The sequence below is a fragment of the Sarcophilus harrisii genome, chromosome 2, assembly GCF_902635505.1.
Source record: "Sarcophilus harrisii chromosome 2, mSarHar1.11, whole genome shotgun sequence".
Lineage (NCBI taxonomy): Eukaryota > Metazoa > Chordata > Mammalia > Dasyuromorphia > Dasyuridae > Sarcophilus > Sarcophilus harrisii.
In genome coordinates, this window is record NC_045427.1 from 283,735,596 (window position 1) to 283,759,320 (window position 23,725).

General features: G+C 36.7%; 1 protein-coding gene across 3 annotated transcripts in view; it reads left to right on the forward strand.

Annotated features, from left to right (window-relative positions):
• Window positions 1–20,700, forward strand: part of OTUB2 (OTU deubiquitinase, ubiquitin aldehyde binding 2) — a 37,157-nt gene extending 16,457 nt beyond the window's left edge. For all 3 annotated transcript variants that reach the window (XM_031952335.1, XM_012547377.3, XM_031952336.1), the window contains 5 exons: window positions 1,446–1,541; window positions 5,771–5,889; window positions 11,627–11,711; window positions 16,105–16,299; window positions 17,337–20,700. In XM_031952335.1, the coding sequence (XP_031808195.1) occupies window positions 1,446–1,541; window positions 5,771–5,889; window positions 11,627–11,711; window positions 16,105–16,299; window positions 17,337–17,546 (705 nt within the window). In that variant the 3' untranslated portion in view covers window positions 17,547–20,700. The remainder of the gene's footprint in view (window positions 1–1,445; window positions 1,542–5,770; window positions 5,890–11,626; window positions 11,712–16,104; window positions 16,300–17,336) is intronic.
• The last annotated feature ends 3,025 nt before the right edge of the window (window positions 20,701–23,725 follow it).

Genomic DNA, 23,725 nt, shown 5'->3' on the forward strand with positions numbered 1-23,725 from the left:
GCTTTTTATTTACAAAACATATGCATGGGTAATTTTTCAACATTTTTCTTTGCAAAGCCTTCTGTTCCAAATTATCCCCTCCTTTCCCCACCCCTTCCCCTAGATGGCAGGTAGTCTAACTCATGTTAAACATGTTAAAATATATGTATAATATATTTGTATATATAAATATATATTAAATCCAATATATGTATACATATTTATACAGTTATCTTGCAGCACTAGAAAAATCGGATCAAGAAGGAAAAAAACTGGGAAAGAAAACAAAATGCAAGAAAACATCAACAAAAAGAGTGAGAATGCTATGTTGTGGTCCACACTCAGTTCCCATGGTTCTCTCTTTGGGTGTAGATGGCTCTCTTCATCACTGAACAATTGGAATTGTTGAAGAGAGCCACATCCATTAGGAATTCTAAATTTATAAAATAAGCAATGTTATAGTAGGGATTCCTATTTGGTATGAGTTGAGTTGTATGCTGTCAAGGTTTCTTCTAATTCAAATTCCATGATTCCTATTTCTTTCATTTTTCTACTTGTGTTGGTATCGACCAGGCTTAATACAGTAGGGTCAAACTCAAATAGAAACATTGTGGTGAAATGCATAGTAACTGAGAAAACCACAAATTAATATTATCAGTGTTGCATAATATTTTTATATACTTTGTTAAACATTTTCCAATTACAATTTAATCTGGTTTGGGATACACTTGGGAGTTTTGCTGGCCTCATGTCACTGTATACGGCAGCTTTGATATTTCTGGTCTAGTTAACAAAGCTTCTTAAAACTATGGGTCATACCCCCCATGGGATCGTGTAACTGAACATAGGGGTCACACTATTATGATATATTATCAGCAATTCTTTCTTTGTACCTGTTTTTTATGCCTATATACTCAGGGACATATAAAAATTTCTCAGGCAAAAAGAGGTTGTGAGTGGAAAAATTTAAGTAAGCCCTTGTCTAATAGAGCTAGGTAGCAAAACCTTATATTGCCAGAAGGGGCTGCTTTCTTGACCACTGTATAGACGTTTATAGATTTGAGCTGGAAGAGAGCTTTCAAGCCTAGCCCCAACCTTCATTTCACAGATGAGATCATTTAAAGTCCAGAAAATGGAATAACTTTCCCAAAAGTACACAGTTAATAAGTTGCAGAGCACAAATTCAAATCCAGGTTGTTATGATTCTAAATCTATCCCTTTCCCCACCATATCACACTGTCTCTCAGTGAGAAAGTTCCTTATATTGGAGGCTTCAGTAAAATGATTTGAGAGTAATTTTTCTAGCTGAGGACTTTCAAAATGAGTTTTTCTTTTAAAAGAAGGATATTCTCTATTGACAGTCGTAAGGAAAAATCAAGTGCATTTGACTTCCCAGTGGGATGTGATAGAATGTAGTCGGTTCTTTTTGGAATTGTTCCATTTACCTCTCTGTCTTTATCTTTCAGAGTGAATCATCATTTAATTTAATATCTGAGAAATGTGACATCTTATCGATTCTTTGTGACCATCCAGAAAATAGGATTTACCAGAGGAAAATTCAGGTAAGGCCAAGGGTATTTAAAGCAAATAAGGAGAGGAATATTTCTATTTTTTCTGTTTTGATCAGGATTTGTGATTTCATCATACTAGGAACTCCCAGGATGAAAACTGATTTGCCTGTAGTCTCACAGTTAGCATTTATCAGAAAGAGAATTTGAACCAGGTCTTCTTGATACCAAGGATGTCCCTCAATTCACTGTTTACTTCTGTCTCTCTCATACATAGCGTACACACACACACTTTTTCTGTCTACTCTGTCTCTGTCTCTCTGTCACTCTTACACATACACACACAAACACACACACACACACACAGAGTTTCTCTCTTCCATACATACATGCACTCTCACACAAACTCTCTTGCTCATATACATATTCTCCCCCATTACACAAACAATTTCTCTCCCTCCCCCGTCTCATACATACACACACATATACATGTTCTCTCTCTTCCTTTATCTCTTTCTATATATGTATTGTGAACATATATGTATATACATTATCATTTGCATATGTATATATGATACAAAATATAGGTTTTCTTCCATGTAGCAAACCATCCCCAATTTATGGCCCAGAGAGTCTCCTGAGATACTAACAGAATTAAATGACTTGCCCATCAAATGTAGGACTTACTCTCACTCTCATTCTTATTCACACTCATACTTTTTTCAAGATTGTAAAGACTACAGTGCTTGTGGTTTAGGATAGGATGAGGGGAAAAAAGAGTCCCCAGAATAAGTTGCAGATAATATCCAGAGGTAAGAATAAGTTCCTCATAAAAGAATTAGTTTTCTTTCTGCTCCTGCCCAATGAAAAATTATATCATTAACACTTCTGTGAAACCCAAGGTGGTGGTTTTTAAATGTCATATTTTTTTAGATAGATTTTAGACAGACTGAGTTTGAAGTTCTTGTGAAATAAATCCAGTTGGGGAGGTAGGTCTAGAATTCAGAAGAGAGATCGATCAAAATTGAGTCAATTTCTATTTTTAAGCTTTTTTATCTTTCCCATGTAACGCTTTCATCCAACCTCCTTATTTCTCTTAGTTGCACCACATAACCTTGTTCTCTCCACATTTGAATAAAAGTTTGGTATATGCTCTCTTTGATTCCTCCCTTCTTATCTAATGATGAAGAGGAAGATTATAATGATAATGAAGATGATAGCTAGCATTTATAGAACTCTTTAAAATTTACAAATATGGTCTCATTTATCCTCAGAACAAACCTGGAACATAGATGCTATTATTATCCCCATTTTACAGATTAGGAAACTGAGACAGAGTTAAAGAAATTTGCCCAAGGTCACAAATCCAGGCCGGATCTTGAACTCAGATGTTTTGTGTCCTGTATCCATGGCGCCATCTAGCTGCCATATCTAATTGATTACCTGAAGGAATTGAGGGAAGTAGGACAGCAAGGGAGTTAATTGTTAGAATTGAATGCCCCAAACCCAGTCCATCTTGTGACTCAGCTCTGGAGCCAGCTCAGTTTCCTTTCTGTTCAACTCTGGATCTAGTCCAATTTCTGTCCCATGAGAAAACCTTATCCCATTGTGGAGGGTTGAGAGAAAACTTTATTGTATTGTTTGCACCTAGCCCTGTGTGGCTAGAAAACTGGACTGTCTCTATTGCTGCTTAGTGACTCTTAGATAAGGACCTAGGTTATGCTGACCAGAAATCTAATCAGATACAAAGAACAGTGTAAGGAGTTTTTTCACAATTGTACATAACAAGCAACCCACAGGTGTTATCTGAAAACTGGTCCCACACTGATTAATCAGTTATTGTCTCCATGGTCCTTTAGTTACAAACACTTGGGTTGATGGAAGTAGGACACCTCCTTTTCTGATTTCAGAGAATTGTATCTGTTCATTTTTCCCCCTCCCAACTTGGAAAGTAGGTAATCTTTCACTCAATCATAAATCATAACACCTAATGTTGTATTGTTTCCTTTTAATTAATTAGTCTTATTTGACAAATTATTTTTAATGTATAAAAGTCTGTCTCCTCCCACATTTGGGGTCCAGAACTAAGCTGAGGAGACCTGGTTCTGATTTGGAGTGCAATTGCCACACTTTATTTTTTAAATCAATATGCTCAGAAAATCGAATTTTTTTCCTTAGTCATTTCATCTTTCACCCACTATATATCTCTTATAAATCCCTCCACTTACTATATATCTCTTATAAATCTTATAAATACTGATTTAAAAAAAAAAAACACTGTCAACTTACAACTGACAGCCCACAGAGAGAACTCTCCTATATAAGTTAAGCAAAACAAATTAGCACATTGGTCTCACATAAAAATATATGTTCCATTCCATATCTCTAGTTCACCACCTTTTTGCTAAAAGTTTGAAGTAATTTAGAGTATTTTAACTTACCCATATTCCTCTTCTGCAAGAACTTTTCTAGCCTCGTGGACATTTACTATTTTGATTGCCTTTTTTCACTTGCCTTAGTATATCGTTGTTCAGTTGTTTTAGTCATGTTCAATTTTTCATGACTCTAACTGGAGTTTTCTTAGTAAAAAGAAAGGAGTGGATTTGCCATTTCCTTCCCCAGCTCATTTTACAAATGAGAAAACTGAGGCAAACAGGTTAAGTGACTTTCTGGGAGTCATATAGCTATTAAATATCCAGATAAGTGAGTCTTTCTGCCTTTAGGGCCTGGACTATATCTACAAGGCCACCCAGCTGCCTAGGCATTTAATATTTGTTTAATTAGTGATAGATGTAATCTAGCTGCTTCTTCCTAATGCTCAGTTTTGATGATCTTTCTTCTCCAACCAGAAAAAAAACCAACATCTTCCTGGAATTCATGGACATTTACCATACAACTCTAAGTGACTTTTCTTTCCTTTTTTAAAAAATGTCTTACTAATATTTGATACTGATATTTTTTTAAAAAAACACTGTCAACTTACAGCTGACAGCCCACCAAGAGAACTCTCCCATATAAGTTAAGCAAAACAAATTAGCACATTGGTCTCACATAAAAATATATGTTCCATTCCATATCTCTAGTTCACCACCTTTTTGCCAAAAGTTTGAAGTAATTTAGAGTACTTTAACTTACCCATATTCCTCTTCTGCAAGAACTTTTTTAGCTAAATGGGGGGAGTACTTTCTATCCCTTGAATTCATCCCACTATCTTCCTCACAAATGTCTTTTCTCATTCTGTTCCCTATCCCCAAAATGCCCTATCCCAACTTCATCTTCACTTGCTGGTGTCCTAGCAATAGTCAAGGCATAGCTTAAGTATTACTTCTTTCATAGGATGTCAATTGATTCATTTTAATTACATGAAATGTAAACAACTTTTGCAAAAGAAAACTAAAGTAACCAAAATTAGAAAACAGAAAACTGGGGGATGGGGGGGAGGTTAACAGCAAATTTATCTGATAAAGGAAAGACCTCATTTCTTTGCTATTTGGGTAACTGAGTCAAATTTATAAAAATAAAAGCCATTCCCCACTTGTTAAATGGCCAAAGGATATGGACAGGCAGTTTTCAGAAGAAGAAAACAAAGCTATCACTAGTCACATCAAACTCTTCTTTCTTGAAGTCTTCCACATTTGCTTCCCTTTGTCCCCTTCAAGCTGGAAGCATTCTCTCTGTTTAAACCTTCCTTGTGTGCTCATCTCTTGCTGTCCTATGTGTGTGCCACATCTTATTTCTGTTACTAGATCATAAGTTTCTTGAGACTAAGGCCTTATTTATGTTATTTTTTCTGTTTCCTCAGTGTTTGCAAAATAGAATCTTGAACTCTGAAGCATTCAATAATTACTATTTGTTGAACAAATGAAGGAATAAATAAGTTCTTGAAGAATAAGCATAGGTAAACAGGTGAGAGAACATGTTGTACACAAGAGATAAGTGTGGTACCCTGCCTAACTGAGAATTTTCAGATGAGGGAATTAACAAGACAAAGATTTAATATAGTTTGGTCTAGTGCAAAGAGTACAAGACTTAGTTTCTGGAGCAACTTAGGTGCTTTATTGTATGACTTTCAATCAGTTATTTAATCTTTTTAAATTTCTGCTGCTTCATCTATAAAAAAGGGACAAAAATACCCAGCCATACTTAACTCATAAGGTGTTGCAAAAATCAAATGGGATAATGTACATAAAACAATCTGCCAACATCAAAATGCTATATAGATACCAGCTATTATTATTATAATTATTACTTTCTTATCTAAATCTATGTCTTTCTTTCCCCAGGAACTCAGCAAAAGATTTTCTGCTCTACGAAAAACAAAAGGAGATGGGAATTGCTTTTATCGAGCCTTAGGTTATTCCTATTTAGAATCACTAATTGGAAACAGCAGGGAAATTCTCAGGTAAATTTCCATGGTGGAGTCTTCCCTGTTTACACACTGTATCCTCTACATAGAGTATAAACTTTTTGAGGGCAGGAATTGTTTTTTTGTTTTGTCTGTGTCTCTCCTAATACAAACATTTACACACATTAGGTACATTCATGTTACATTGGATTAGATTGGTTTGGGCTAGGTTAAAATGGTAAATGCAATAAAGAGACCTGCGCTCTAAACTCAGCTGTCTCAAAGGCTTCAGTAGTTTTTGTTTGGTTGTGCCATATTTAGAAAGTAGTGGTTAATGTTAGGAGTGTGCTAGATCCAGCTCACTATTTGTGAGAGCTAATTATTACATTTCCACTGTGAGCATTTACACCTCAGAAATCAACAAAAGCTATAATCAAGGCTTGTTGGTTTTGTTTTGTTTTGTTGATTTTGTTTTGGTTTTTTGATTTTGTTTTGTTTTTTGGAGTTTTGTTGGTATGCCAAGAAAACCCCCAAACAAGGTCACAAAGAGGGAAACACAACTGAAATGACTGAACAATATCAATAACTAGACTTTAAAATGTGATGAAGAAAAGAATTCATGATAAAGGAAGTAAAGTTAAAAGTGTATTCAACATACATTTTCTTCCCCAAAGAGCTGATTATTAAACATTTACTAGTACACACCCCTGATTAGAATCTTGAAGGTATCTTTTGAAAGCAAGAGAGATTAAGGAAGGAAACAGAAGGCTGAGAATACAGGTTCTCATCCAAACTCAGCCACTGACTTACCTACATTTCTTTAACCAAGTCACTACCTGGGCCTTAGTTTCTGCATCTCTAAGCTAATTTCTAATGAATCTTCCATGGCTAACATTCTCTATTCTTTTCCATATTGTATCCTGTCTACCTTCCAGTTCTTACATTCTATGTTCTAGGCTTCCTTTTTGTTCTCTTTACACCCTATGATTTCATATGTCTTTGGAGTCACCTTTCCTGGGGACCATGAAAAAGGTAATATCTGCTCCTTGGCATGGTTTAGGTACGATGTTTCTTGGAGACAGGGAGGCTGAATAAAATACCTTTCCTAGGTGTCCCAACTGATTCACTGGCCAGATCAAAACTAGCAAAAAAAAAAATTGTTTTAGGACAGTTAACCAGAGACTTCAAACCAAAACAAACCCCCCCAAAAAATGGAAGTATTCAAGCAGAAATAGGTTGGCCATTTATTGAATGATTATAGAGATTCCATCTCCCTTTATTGCTATAATGGATAGAATGCCAGGCCTGGAGGTAGGAAGATCCACATTCAGATCCAACCTCAATCATTTACTTGCTATGTAAATAATAATAATATCACTTACAATCCAGCTTTGTTGTGAGGATAAAGTGAATGATATTTATAAAATTATCAAAATTTTATTATTAAATTAATTCTCATTAAATTATTATTAAAACAATTAAAAGTAAAGTTTATTAAAAACAAAATTTATAAAATGTTTTTCAAACCTAGAAGTATTATTAGCTTTATTTATCTTAGCTGGATCTGATCAGACCTGATCTTAAATATAATGGGAGGAGATGCCCAAATTACTATGTGATCTGAAGACTACTTGGGCAAACCTTTGCTTCAAAACACTACATACAGTTCATAGATGTAGAGCTGGAAGAAATCTAAAAAACAATCTAATCTGGTCTCTTCATTTTAGATATGAAGAAATTGAGTTCTAGGGGGGTTAATGACTTGAGCAAGATTGCACAATGTACAGACATCAGGGATGGGATTTGAACTCAAGTCCTTTGAATCTAGAGTTAGCAGTCATTCCACTATATCACATCCTTCCTCATCCACCTGTGGGGTTATCATAAGTGACTCAGTTCATTTGAAAATCTACCTCTTCTTTCCAAATGATATTCATAGAATCGTAGATAGAACATTTCACGGTCATCTAGTCCTACCCTCTTATTTTTTTCATGTGAGGTAATAGAGCAGGAAAGTTAAGTCCATTGCCCAAGGTCAAAAGATTAGTTTAATGACATCACATTTACTTGAAGCAAAGTCGTCTGACACTGCCTCCAAAATTGTTTTCTGTACATGCAGGTTTCCTAGCCTCTCTCCATACCAAAGTAATTTTGCTAGGAGGGGGAGACTGAAAAGACTAAGAGGCTGGGGCAACTAGATGGTGCAGTGGATAGAGCACCAGCCCTGAAGTCAGGAGGAGCCGAGTCAAAATCTGGCCTCAGATACTTAACATTTCCTAGCTGTGTGACCCTGGGCAAGTCACTTCACACACACACCCCTCCCCCCCAAAAAAGACTAAGAGCCTTCTGGACATCTTTGAGGGAAGGCAGTGCTATGAGAGGGGTGAGGAAGTGAAAGGGAGAATTTTCCTGTTTCACCATCTTATTGACCTGGATCTTATTCTCTGCCATACATAGACTCATAGTAGTACAGTGTTGGATGGGAACTCAGTTACTCAAATAGCTATGAAATGAGGTCTTTATCAAAGAAATTTGCTGTAAATTACCACCCCCCTAGTTTTCTTTTTTCTGATTTTGGCTACCTTAGTTTTCTTTGTGCAAAAGCTTTTTACATTTCATGTAATCTAACTGATCAATTTTACATTCTATGGAAAAAGTATCATTTGAGCTGGGCCTTGAATATTGTTAATTAGTCCCATCCAAAATATGATTCTTCTCTATAATGTCCCTGAGAAGTGATCATCTAGTCTTCATTATTAATTCTTTTTCTTGCTTTCATTCTTTCATTCTTTCTTTCTTTCTTTTTTTGGATGAGGCAATTGAGGTTAAGTTATTTGACCAAGGTTACACAGCTCCTAGGTATCAAGCGTCTGATACTGCATTTGAACTCAGGTCGTCCCAACTCCATGCTCTATCTATTGTGCCATCTAGTTTCCTCATCACTAAGGAAATCATAATCCCAAGGAAATCATTATCACTAAGAAGTGCTTCCTTTTAATGAATTGAATTTTGCTTCCTTGTAATTTTTTCTTTTTATTTTTTTTAAATAAATTTTTAACACATATTGCTTTATGTTGGGAGAGAAAAATCAGAGAAAAAGGGAAAAATCATGGGAGAGATTAAAAGAAAGCACAGAAAAAAAGAAGTGAACATTACATTCAGTCTCCTTAGTTCTTTTTCTGGATACAGATGGTATTTTCTGTCCAAAGTCTATTGGGATTGCTTTGAATTACTGAACGACTTAGAAAAACAAGTTTTTCCTAGTTAATCATTGCACATTCTTGCTGTTATTGTGTACAATGTATTACTGATTCTGCTTGTTTCACTAAGCATTCATTCAGTTCATATAAATCTTTCCAGGCCTTTCTAAAATCAGCTTGTTCATCATTTTTTAAAGAACAATAATATTCCATTACTTTCATATACCACAACTTGTTCAGCCATTCCCCAACTGATGGGCACCTTACTCATTTTCCAATTGTTTGCTACCACAAAAAAAGAGCTGCTACAAATATTTTTGCACATGTAGGTTCTTTTCCCTCCTTTATGATTTCCTTGAGATACAGACCCAAAATAATAGCACTGCTGGGTCAAAAGGTATGCACAGTTTTATAACTCTTTGGGCATAGTTCTAGATTGCTGTCCAGAATGGTTGGAGCATTTTACAATTTTTTTGTGACAACAATGCATTAGTGTCCCACACTCCCTCCCAACATTTATCATTATCTTTTCCTATCATTTTAGCCAATCTGAGAGGTGTGAGGTAATTTCTTCTTTTTAAAAGAAGAAATATTCCTCCATATAATTTTCATCCATCGGTATTATTCATGCTGAGAAAAGCTAATCTTCATTACTTGACAGTCTTTCAGATTACTGAAATACAAAGTACAAATTGCCATGCTCTGCTCTACCAGTTTTTCCTTCTCCATACCAAGTATTCTCGATTACTTCAACAGAGAGGATGGTTTTGAGTCCCATTCCTGTCCTGTTTGTGCCTCTCTGAATACACCACAGTATTTTAATATCTTCCTCTGAACACATTATGGTGTTTTAATGTCCTTTCTAAAACATGGCACTGAGAATTTTTAGTTCTTTAAAAATATATACATTTCTCCTATCCTGTAGTCATGGGGTTGATTTTTTGACCCTAAGTGCAGTACTTTACAATTATTTCTATTCAGTTTCATCTTACTAGCTTCAGCCTTCAGCTCTCAATTCTTGAGATGTTTTTGGATTCTATATTTGTGGGCTCATTGGAAAAGACCCTGGTGTTGTGAAAAATTAAAGGAAAGAGTTAAAGAAAAGGGGCTGGCAGAAGAAATGGATAGATAGTATAGAAACAGTAAACATGAACTTTGACAGACTTCAACAGAGAGAGGAGGATAGGGGGACAGAAGGGACCCATTAGGTCACAGAAGAATTGGACACAAGTGGACACAACAACATATTTGTGGTCCGTTGTATTAGTTTCCACTTATGAAATTGTCTTTTCTTCAGATTTGGTATACACCACCTTAATCCAAGTCATGAATAAAAATGTTAAGCAGGACAGGACTTAAGACAAATTTCTCCAGGAAAGGAAAAAAATAGTTCATAGATTAGGGCCTAAAACTTTGTAGTGTATTTTTTAAATGTACCATTAGGTGGCATAATCCTTCACCATATTTGGCAGTACTGGAACTAGATTTCTGAAAAGGAAAAGAACACAAAACATCCAAAACAACCTTTTCAAAGTGATTATACACCAAACCTGAAGAGCCTGCTTTGCACATTAGCCTATTTAAACCTCAGGAGAGTACAATGAAGTCTCAGGTTTTCCCAAAGGGTACGCTTTGAAAGGAAAGAGCTGATAGAAAATCCTAACCAGAAGTGACTTTCTTTTAGAGACCCCAGGAGGTATTTAGGGTGTTTTTAGAAGGGAGGTGCCATATGCTCCATAGACTTGCTCCAGCATCCATTTTATTATTCTGGAGAGGAGGAAAGACTGTGGGATTGGGACAGGGGATAAGGAAAGATTAGAAAAACATAAGTCTGAAAACTAACTAATTTGGGGATCATGGGCAACACTCTGCATTTCAGTACCCTTATCTGTAAAATGATAATATTTTGTATTACCTACCTCATAAATATGTAAGGAGAATATATTGGAAAGCTTAAATGATCTAGATGAATTCCTTTATTATTCCCTTTAGGTGCTGTTTCTATAATTGGGTATATGGGCTGCCTTTAATGAGAGTAGCCCCTGGCCTGGCTTCCCTTTATAGAAATATGAGGTAGAATAACAGTGAGGACATTATAAGCCCCAAATGAGATAATTGCAAATTATGAAGTTCTATATAAATGCCATTATCAATTTTTTTTTAATCATCATCATCATCCTACCTGGCCTCTAATCTGGTAATAACTTCCTTCCCTGAATCTCCTGCTTCACTTCTGCCAAACTCAAACAATGTTTATAGAACAACACAGTAGTGTGCTGATAAATGTTTGACAACCAAGATGTCTAAAAGAAAAGAAGTATAGATACAGTCTTTAAATTTCATTTACATTATTAACACTTTCTTAAATCTAGATAATCAACAAAACAATAAATCTAGCCTTGATTTGTAACTTTGTAACTGAGTAGTAAAATTGTTTTCATTAAAAATTAACAAAATTTCACGAAAAAATTAACAATTTTGGCTCCAGCACATCCATAGATAATAGAGCTCAAAATGCTGAAGAAACTGCATGTAGATGGTGCACTTGATACTTTATTCACTGACCTCTAATCTTAAGGTTCAATCCCTTTCAGGTTTAAGGAACGTGTACTACAGACCCCAAAAGACCTTTTAGCTGCTGGCTTTGAAGAACACAAATTCAGAAACTTCTTTAATGCAGTAAGTAGTCTGTGAACTGACAGCCAAAATAGCCAGGAAAAAATACAAACAGGAGAGCAGGTCAGTACTACTGAGAAAACATGAAGGCAATAACTGTGTGATCAAGGTCAAATCAATTGAATTCTCAGAGCTTTGGTTTCCTACAAAATGGAAATAAGGCTTAGAAAGGGAACAGTATCTCTAAAAAGAGTATGAGGCTCTTTTGAGGCTCCTTGCAGGCAGCTGATAACCTTGTGCTTCTGGGCTATTGTTTATTTTTTTTTTTAAACTTATTTTTTTTACTAAATATATTTAGCATTTTTCCCCAGTTAAAAACTTGGGTTTTTTTTAAATTTGTGTTTTTAAAACTTATAGAGTTCCAAATTCTCTCCTTCCCTACATCCCCTCATTGAGAATACAACAATTCAATATAAATTATATATGTGTAGTCATGCAAAAAAATTCCATAATAATCATGTTGTGAAAGAAAACATAGACCAAAAAAAAGAAAGAAAGAATGCTGCAATCTCCATTCAGACTCAGATCACTTCTTTCTCTAGAGGTGGATAGCATTTTTTTTTATCATAAGTCCTTCTGAGTTGTCTTGCATCATTGTATTACTGGGCAGAGTTAAGTTATTCACAGTTCTTCATCAAACAATATTTCTGTTACTGTATACAGTATTCTCCTGGTTCTATTCACTTTACTATGTATCAATTCACATAATTCTTTCCAGGTTTTCCTGAAATCATCCTGCTAGTCAGTTCTTATAACACAATAACATCCCATTACAATCATATACCATAGCTTGTTTAGTCATTCCCCAGGTGATGGGCATCTCCTCAATTTCCAATTCTTTGCCGCCAAAAAAATCACAAAAATAGCTTACATTTTACTACTACGAGATGATCCGCAATATTATTCCCATTTTGTATATGCGAAAACTAAGGTTCATTGATTGGATTGAAATTGACTTCTCTGGGTACAGAGATAAGTGACAGAGCTGGTCCTCAAACCCAGGTCATCTGGTTGAATCTCCAGGACTTATTCTATGACAGCAGGCTATCTCTACTATAACACACTTTGGGATGGATAAAATCATGACAATGCAGGGATAAATATGAAAATAGAGGGCTGAAAGCATTTCTCTTTCTCTACTTTATTTTTTTTAATTTTTTATTTACAAAACATATGCATGGGTGATTTTTCAACACTGACCCTTGCAAAATCTTCTGTTCCAACTTTTCCTCTCCTTTCCCCCACCCCCTAGCTGGCAGGTAGACCAATACATGTTAAGTATGTTAAAGTATATAAAATACAATATATGTATACATATTTATACAGTTATCTTGCTGCACAAGAAAAATCAGATCTAAAAAGAAAGAAAAAACCTAAGGAGGAAAACAAAAATACAAGCAAACAAAAACACAAAGAGTGGAAATGGTATGTTGTGTTCCACACTCAGTTCCCATAGATGTTTCTCCAGGTGTAGATAGCCCTCTTCATCACTAAACAATTGGAACTGGTTTGAATCATCTCATTGTTGAAGAGAGCTACATATATTAGAATCAATCATTGTATAGTCTTGTTGCCATGTACAATGGTCTCCTGGTTCTGCTCATTTCACTCAGCATCAGTTCATGTAAGTCTCTTCGGGCCTTTCTGAAATCATCCTGCTGGTCATTTCTTACAGAACAATAATATTCCATAATATTCATATACCACAATTTATTCAACCATTCTCCAATTGATGGGCATCCACTCAGTTTCCAGTTTCTGGCCACTACAAACAGGGCTGCCACAAACATTTTGGCACATACAGGTCCCTTTCCCTTCTTTAGTATCTCTTTGGAATATAAACCCAGTAGTAACACTGCTGGATCAAAGGGTATGCACAGTTTGATAACTTTTTGAGCATAGTTCCAGATTGCTCTCCAAAATGGCTGGATTTGTTCACAATTCCACCAACAATGTATCAGTGTCCCAGTTTTCCCACATCCCCTCCAATATTCATTATCTTTTCCTGTCATCTTAGCCAGTCTGACAGGTGTGTAGTGGTGTCTCAGAGTTGTCTTAATTTGCATTTCTCTGATCAATAATGATTTGGAGCATATTTTCATATGACTAGCTCTTTCTCTACTTTAAACAAAAAGAAATTGAAGTGTGTGTGTGTTTATTGTCCAGTTGCCCAAAGATATATAGAGTATAGATCTGCCTGTGTAAGTGTAGCAATGAAGGAGATAATCCAAAGCATGGATAATCTATTTTTTGTTGTTGTTTGAGGTCGAAGACATCTAGGGGCAGCTAGGTGGTGCAGTGGGTAGAGTGCAGAGCCTGGATAGTTAATAACTGTGTGATCCTGGGCAAGTTACTTAACCTTATTTGCCTCAGTTTCCTCATTTGTAAAATGAGCTGGAGAAGGACTGGGCAAACCAATCCAATATCTTTGTCAAGAAAACTCCAAAAGGGGTCACAAAGAATTGGACGTGACTGAAAAACAACTCAACAACAATAAAAAACCAAGCAAGTTGGCTTAGTAGATAGAGAGCTGAACTCCAAGTATGTATGTCCTAGGTTCAAGTCCCATTTCTGACACATGCACATAGCCATTCATTTAATCTCTCAGTGTCACAGACAACTCATACAATTAGTACAACAATACAGTACTATACATTGCAGAGAAGATATTAATCTGCATTGATAGAGAAAACTTGTCACTGGGAACATCCTACCCCAAGGAAATAATAGATCCAGTCTTAAAAAAAAATTTTTTTTAAGCCTTTTTTAAAATTTGGAATGTACCTAGTCTTTTCCCCCACGTTTTAATTTGTGGTAGACTGCCTTAGGAACACAATTTAGATAATAATTCCTGCCTTCATGGAACTTACATTTCTTTCTGTGAACTTCCATTTACTCATCTGTAAAATGTGATCTCTAAGTTCCCTAAACAGCCTAGGTTCTTTGATTATTTCAACTCCCCCACTCCCACACACCCATTTTCTGACACAAAGACAGTGCATTACCTCCAAGCAGAGGTGTTATTTGGGATCTGAATGAAGAAAGGATGTTACTGTTAAGGGACTCTCAGGGGAAGGAAATCAGAGAAGGCTTCATGAAACTAGCAACATGTAAGTTGGACTTTAAAAGATGGACATGAAATCAATAGACAGAGAGAGAGGAAAGAGTAGGAAAGAAATGTTCATTCAAGTTTTAACTTTTTAAGCTTAAGGAAGTGGGCTTACAAAAACACAATAACCTCATTTTCTAAACTAATTGTGACTTCTGGGTGGGGGGAATGAGTCATCATTTTATAGTAGAAAAAATCCTAGACTGAAAATTAGGAATCATAGATTGTCTTTGACTATACCACACACTACTCGTTCTGTGATCTGGGAAGTGGATAGAGAATTGGACCTAGAGTAAGAAAAACTCCTCTGAGTTCACATGTGGCCTCCAACACTAGCTGTGTTACCCTAGACAAGTCATGTAACCTTATTTGCCTCCGTTTCCTTATCTGTAAAATGAGCTGGAAAAGGAAAATGGCAAACCACTCCAGTATCTTTGCCAAGAAAACCCCAAATGGACCCTCAAAGAGTCAGACACAACTAAAAACAACTAAACAACAGAAAGCTCTAGGAAACAATTATAGCAAGTGGCTTTTGAGGTTTACAGATAGGATTTTTCCACATAGAATTTTATTTAATCATTAAAATAAGTATGTGAAGAGAGGTAATATATTCTTCATTTGACAGAAGAGAAAACAGACTCAAAGTCTGAGTGACTTATCCGTGGTCACACAGCTTATATGTCAGAAGGAGGATTTGAATCCAGGTCTTTTGACTCCAAATCTAATACTCTTTTCATCATACCAAACCATCTCAATCTCTCAGAGCCTCAGTTTCCTCATATGTAATATATATAACAATAAAATAATATGTAACTGCTGTGGTTCTAGGATCCCTTCCAATTCTAACATTTCTATATTCAGTTTCCTTCCCATTTCAACATTCTGGGAAGCTGAGTAGTTCACAATTAATAAACAATCATATGTCTAGATTCATATTTCTCCAAAATCCAGGACTTACTTACAGTTTGGGGGTGGGGGTCATTCTAGAGTGTGTGCTTTTGAACTGACCTGAAATAGTAACAAAATATTTCTAACTCAGTTATTTTGTTCTGGGAAAACAGCATCTTAGAGATTACTCTGGTTAATATAAATAATATATAATGTTATATATTATATAATCAATATATAATACATAAAATAATAATTTAATATAATGATGTATAATAATTAACATCAACTTGGAGATTATTATAGTTCATCAACTCGAAGGCCGGAAAAAGAAAAGTCTAAACTCAGGAATAATGAGTTCTTGTGTATTGTCTATATTCTTAATTGCTTTGGCCTTAGTTTTACAGCTTGGTTGAAATGGTGGAGAAGGATGGTTCTGTTTCCAACTTGCTGAAGGTTTTCAATGACCAGAGTTTTTCGGATAGAATTGTCCAATTCCTTAGGCTTCTTACTTCTGCATTCATCAAGAACCGGGCAGATTTCTTCAGGCATTTTATTGATGAGGAGATGGATGTCAAAGACTTCTGTGCTCAAGTAAGTTTCCCCTCTAGTAGTACTAGGGAAGTCTTAGATGTAGCTGTGGTCACTACTTGTATCCAGAGGCACTTTGCCTCTGGACCCTCAGTACTTCTCAAGGAAGAAAGAGGCATCTTGAGAGCCAGGGAAGCTGGATTTGAGTCTTGATTCAGACATTGTCTAGTTGTGTAACCTTGAGCAAGATGCTTTGCTTCAGGGCCCCCGATGATATGGAGGCCCCTTCCAGTTTTAATATCTTATTTTCTCAGATGATGATGCCCAGAGAGGAGAAGGCAGAAACTTTCTTAATTATCTGTCACCTGATACAGCAATAGTGTACAGAGCTTGGCATGCCATCAGAAAATAATACATGTTTATTAAAATTTGAACAGTCAAAAGCCCATTTTAAAGATAGCTCAGAATCAGAAAGATTCATCTTCATTGAGTTCAAATCTGGCTTCAGACACTAGATGTGTGACTCTGGTCAAATCACTTAAACTGTTTTCCTCAGTTTCCTCATCTGTAAAATAAGCTAGAGAAAGAAATGGCAAACTGCTCGCAAAGAAAATGGCAAGTGAGGTCACAAAGAGTTGGACTGACTAAAAAAACTGAATAAAAAACATTTATATAGTACTTACTATATGCCAGGCACTGTGCTAAGCACTTTATAATTATGTAATCCTCACCATAATTCTGGGAAGTAGGTGCTAACATAATTCACATAATACAGATGAGGAAACTAGGATAAATAGAGATTAAATGGCTTGCCCAGAGTCCCAAAGCTAGCAAGTGGCTAAGGCCAGTTTTGAGCACAGGTGTTCCTAACACTCTCCACTATTATCATAATTATTTTCTGGACTAGGTTTCGGTATCCATTCTTCTATCTCACCCGACATGAATTCTCTCCTATGACTGGGTGGCCATCTGTTAGCAGTAGGGTGGGGTAGTCTGTCCATAAAAAGCAAAGCTGCTTAGTTTACTGGGGAATCAAACCCTTGAACCACCTCCTAATATTCCTATATTTCTGAACATTGCTCTCTTGTTGGTCCTCACAGGAAGTGGAACCCATGGCCACGGAGTGTGACCATGTTCAAATCACTGCTCTGTCTCAGGCGCTGAACATCCCTCTTCAAGTTGAATATGTGGATGAAATGGACACCGCACTGAACCACCATGTATTTTCCGAGGCTGCCTGCCCGTCAGTTTATCTACTTTATAAAACATCACACTACAACATACTTTATGCAGCTGATAAAGTGGGTTAATTTTAGGCCCTATGGTGTAGAGTGTGAAACGACAGGACTACATTCTTATAGAGCATTCTGGGTTTTTTTTTTTTTTGGGTTTTTTTTTTAATGATTTAGATGTTTCCTTAGCTAGAAGAAAATGTACAGCCTTTGGGGGCTCATCACTTACAACATGGCCAGGTTCTGTGTTGGTATGTGATACCAATTAACCAGCAGAAAGGCTGTTTTTTTTTACCTCATCTAGATCACCTGTCATTGACTGACTTCTGATAATTTAATAGTGTTTGTTTTGGCTATGGACCAAATGTTTTCCACCTCCGATTGGGTAAGTGGTATGAGAAAAGAACACTTGACCAGCAATCAGGAGACCCGGTTAGGAATCCTGGCTCTGCCACTCACTCAATGCCCAGTTTTTAATAAGTCATTGGCTCTCTGGAGCTCAGTATTTGCATCTGTAAAATGGAGCAGGGTGGGTGAGTAAGCAGATGTTGAAAATCTCATTTTTTCTATTAATATTATGTGGACTACAGCTGTTCACCAAAGGTAATCCTTCACAATAAGAGACAGGGAAAATTGCTTCCACATACAATGTTTTGATCAGTAGAGTCCCCATCGGAGGACTGGCAACGTACCGGAAATCATATAGTCTGAGATCTGGAAGATCTTGTCCTGGGACCTGTAGTTAGATTTCAGGGGGGTTGAGAATTGAATGAGAAAACTATTGCGTCTTTATTTTTACCAACCTGTCACTGAAATTTAGCTTACTCTTATTCTGAGATTAGTTCTGTAGGCTCCAACAGACTGCACAAAAAGATATAGAATCCCTGCACTTGGACCAAATCTCTCATTTTGTAGATGAGAAAATTGAGGCCCAGAAGAGTAAAATGACTTGTGCAATGTAAATAGGGCAGAGTAGAATGTAAACCCAGCAAAGTTGCCTAATGCCAAAGCCTGAGCTTTTCCCACTGACTAGTTAGTGATCATTGAATGGCCAGCTCAATCAGGAGGAATCACTGAGCATCCTATGTACACACCATAGTCTGTATTAACAGAAGAAATTGGGCTTGTGGTGGAGTCTGCTAAGCTAGACTTTCTTGCCTCTTTGACAATGAACATGTTTTGATTTGAAAATCAGCTAGAAAGTACAATGAAGCGCTTGCTCACACTGACACCCAGATTTCCAGGGGCAATTGCATCAAGAACCCCCCACTTCTACAGCCTCATCAACTGAGAACTAATTTGATTTGTTTCTAAGTCCTGCTCATTAGCATAGGACTGTTAATCCTGTGGTGACCCTTAGAGATCATCATATCCATTGCTCTCATTTTACATGAGGAAACTAAAAAGATGTAAAGTGATGTTTGCCCAAGGTCATACAGCTAGTGTCTGAGTCAGAATTTGAATCCAGTTCTTCCAGACTTTTAGTCTAATGTCCCTGTGCCTCTGAAATACAGCAACCATCATTCTCAGGCAGTCTTCTGTCTAAATACTGAGAAAAGATAAAATCAGACATATTCTTCATTTGGTTCTTTGGGACTATCCCCTTAACCCCCTTACTTTTTCTGGCTTAGGAAACTGAAGCAAACCAATGAAAAATAGTGAAGAGGCAACTAGGTAGTACAGTTGGATATCACTGGGCCCAAAATCAAGAAGATTTGAGTTCAAATCCAGCCTCAGACACTTTATAGCTAGGATAAGTCACATAATCTCTGCCTGCCTCAGTTTCCTTAACTATAAAATGGAAATTATAATAGCACCTACTTCCCAGGATTGTACAAATGAAAAAATATCTGTAAACTGTTTAATATAGTGCCAGACACATAGTAGGTGCTATATAAAATGTTAGTTAGAAAAGGGGGAGGGGAACAACATTGGACAGACAAAATTACACCACTAAAGCTCGTAATTTATATGGGACTCGCGTTGCCTGTAAATTATAGGCAGCCATTAGGAAAACACTGATTTAGGTTCACAGCCTCCAATAGTTGGAAGAATACTAAAATGTGGAGTCAGAGACACTGAGTTCAAATTTTGCCCCTTTCTATGCTTAGGCAAATCATTTCACTTCTGGGCCCATTTCCTCATTTGTGAAAAGAAAGGGTTATACACTAGAATCTCACAGGATAATTTTTGTTTTTGTTTCTTTTTACAAATTTTTTTTTCTTTGTATGTTTAACTCTATATTCTATGAAATCATAGGTAATTATCAAGTTTTCTTCCTGTCCCACTTTTTATACACCCAAGAAGAAAACTAGGTTGGGGGAGGGAGGGAGGGCATAGGAAGAGGGAGACTGGAGAACAAAGTAGGAATGAACAACTAAGTGAAAACACCAGCTCTTCTGATAGGCACTGCTAACAATTCTGCATTCTTCTGAAGGAAAAGAGGAAGACTTGAGATAACATCAAAGGACAATTCTACACTAATTCTAAAATTCACAGTTTTCCTCTCTCAGGTTCCATTTCTAAAGGGATTTTAGGGATCTGTTGGTGCTACTGTTTGTCATTGCTTAAAAATAACAAAACTTTACTGTTTACAAGTATAGTGCCAAGCTTTCAACACTTGTTTGAAAACAATGTTCTACTTTCATTAAAACATTAGGCTTCTTAAGTAAAAGGAAATGTGTTTGAATTTCACATGGGGAGCTCAGGTTCAATCATCTCTTGCAAATTCATGGCACAGGAATTTAATGATTGTTAATCATAGTGAACAGGACTTTGATCCATGAATATATTAACTGCTGTACTCTGTTTTCTGGACACCAGTGCTTTGATTTCTATGTTAAAATGTTGTAGTAATGAGAGAAAACATCCTTTTGTGGATGCATAGTGCCTAATACATAGTAGGGTGCTTAATAAATGTTTATTGACTATCAGCTATAATTGATAAGATTTTCCAATATTTTTCACTGCCCATTCCACAGATTAGCGTTGTATTTATCCATCTCAGGTAGTGGGGGAAAAATATCCTTTGATGGATTCAGAGTGCCTAGCACGCTGTTTAATGTGTTTAAATGTTAAATTATGTTTAATGACTATCAACTATGGGATCTTCCAACATTATTTTTCACTGCCCATTCCACAGACTAGCATTGTATTCCACCACTTTGGGGAAATGGAGCCAAATGATCTGATTCATCTAAATAAATGTTTAATTTACTGAAGTATTTAAAAACTCTGAAACATTATTTTTTGGTTCGCCATTTACTCCTCATTAGATCTCAAAGCAATGTAATTTTTTTTTTTTTTTGTTAGCCTGTGTGTTGGATGTGAGTTCTCTGTTAGAAGTTATGCTATGAATTTAGATGCATAATCTGCATGTCACAATAAGGGAACAGTTGAACAGACACATAAGAAAGAGAAAAGGAAAGTTTGTGCAAAAACTTTTAATTTAATGTAATCAAGATTATCCATTTTGCATTTCATAATGTTCTCTAGTTCTTTAACCATAAATCCCTCCCTTCTTATACTATCTGACAGGTAAACTACCCTTGCTCTCCTAATTTGCTTATAGTATCACCCTTTATGCCTAAAACTGAACCTATTTTGACCTTTTCTTGGTATAGGATATTACATGTTTGTCAATGCCTAGTTTCTGCCGTACAATTTTACAATTTTTCCAACAATTTTTGCTAAATAGTGAGTTCTCATTCCAGAAGCTGGAGTTTTGGGGTTTATCAAATACTAAATTACTATAGTGACTGACTTATTGTGCATTGTGTCTGATCCACTACTCTCTCTCTTAGCCAGTACCAAATGGTTTTAATCACTGCCACTTTATTATAGTTTTAGGTCTGCTAAAGCTAGGCCACACCAGGAAAATTGTTATGTGTTTTGCTCCAGGAAGGATCATATCTAAATAATACTTATCTAGTCACTATTTTGAGAAGTAATTCCACCTATCTTATCCTTTTTCCCTTCCCCCAAGATAAGATAACTGCTTTGTGAGGTGGGATTTTATAGATGAAGTGACTTGTCTTGAAATTAGTGCCTGAGAGTCAGAAATAGAACCCACGGCAATATTCTTTCAGAGAATTGGATGCTAAAGTAAATCTAGTCACTATCTCCACTGTATGGACTGGTAAGGAAAATAAGACTTAAATAAGGTGAGTGACATAATATTAATAGTAAGAATAATAATAGCATCTATGTAGCATGTTAACATTTGCAAAGAGCCTTACATGTTTTGTTTGAGTTCCACAATAAACCCTCTGAATGTAGGAGTACTTGCTCAGTTCTTTTCAGTCGTGCCCAACTCTTCATGATCTTATTTGGTTTTTTTTGGGCAAAGGTGCTGGAGTGGTTTGCCATTTCCTCCTCCAGCTCATTTTACAGAGGAGGAAACTGAGGCAGACTTAAATGACGTACTCAGGGTCACATAGCTGATAAGCCTCGAGGTCAGGTTTGAATTTGGGTCTTCCTGACCTCTGGGATGATGGTATATCCATCATACTACCTAAAAAGAAGTGCTATTATCCCAATTTTACAAACTGGGGTTCAGAAAGGTTAAGTGAAATCCTGAAACAGGTTTGGAACCCACATCCTTCTGATTCCAAGACCAGTGTCCTATTCATTGTCTCACCTAGCTGACTTGCTGGTAAGGGATGAAGCTGGGATTAAAAGTCTTCCTATTCCAAAGCCAGTGCTCTCCTTTACCAGATTGATGCCCTTTAGGATCCTCCCAGACCACTGCTTCCCTTCTACCACCAGCTCGAGTACACTGATCAATGCTCCACATACTATTTATGTAATACTTCAAATTTTTACGCCCAGGTGGCAAAATGTTTTCATCTTGATGACCCCTGCCTAACACACACCCTTACACATTACTGGAATGGTCTGTAAAAAGCTTTTTTTTTTTTTTGAGTAGTTACATTTGTTGCCATAACAACCTTTGTTCATCAAGTTGGCTCTTTCTCCCTCTTGCATACCAGTCCTTCCCGCCTGCCACTTTCCCTAATGAGTCTGGATTGTTTAAGAGGAATGTTGTTAACGGGGCAACTGCTGTATAAGGTTTGAGTTACCTGTTTGCTGCAGATCGGGTAGCCTCGTTGATTCATATACTGCATGATCAATAAATGGTCTTGGCAAGGATCTCAAATTTCACGGTCGAGGGTGTGGCCTGGTCAAGCTGGATGAAACCATGTTATTACCGGTAAACATCTCCTCAGTGGGTGAGCAGTCTCAGAACTTCATTTGCAACACACCAAGGGGCACGGACCAAACCCTCATAGGGGGTAAGTTAGCTGATTTCTGAACACCTGCCCCACTTTTCCCTTCTCTGAATAAAGCTACTGAAGTGTTTGATGAATCATTTGTCTACTAAAGAAAGTGTGTTAGATGCTCACCACTTATAAAACAAGTTCCCACTAAGAAATGATCTGGGTAATTATCACAGTCTTAGTAATCCAACCAGAGGTCTAGTTTAGTATCGTAGGGTAACAGAGTCACAGCTGGGAGTCTTTGGCGTTTGAGCCCTGGCCAGGTGAATAGGCCATTCTGAGACTCAGTTGTCTATCAAACAAAGCAGCTACAAAGTCACTTGTAAGGTTACCTTTGTAGCTACTTGTTTCTAAGCCTTATTGTCTTATCTATAATGTTAACTCTCACTGACAACAAATGCATGGTAGCAGATAGTCATGAGCAAAAAGCACCATTGGAATAGCAGAATGGGCACTGGACTTGTAATCAGTGAGAACCTGGGATTTAGTCCAGACTCTTAACAATGACCCTAGACAAACTACATAAAATTATAAACATCAGTATATTCTCATCCATAAAAGAGGTATGATCGTGGTGACCTCACTACCTACCTCACAAGGTTACTGTAAGGACCAAACAAGGAACTGGATGGGAAGGGCTTTAGGATGAATGTTTCCATGTCTACTACACCAGAAGCTCCTCATCCACAGCAATGACCCTGAGCCATCTTGACAACTACCACCAGAGCTCACCAAGAAGTTTGGGTCTAGTGCTGATCAGCCATCCCATCTAGTGAAGAACCAAGTGGTTTGACATTCTAAGTTTTGTCATAATCATTTTTTTTCACCCACAGTAACTCATGAAAACTCTGAGCATGTTCTGTAAGGTGTAATCATTGGTTGCCCCAAACCTCTATAATTTTTGTTTCCTCCTCACCCATTCTCCTTCCCTTCTCTTCTGTTGCTACCTCAAGCCAACCATGAGTACCATCGGCCATT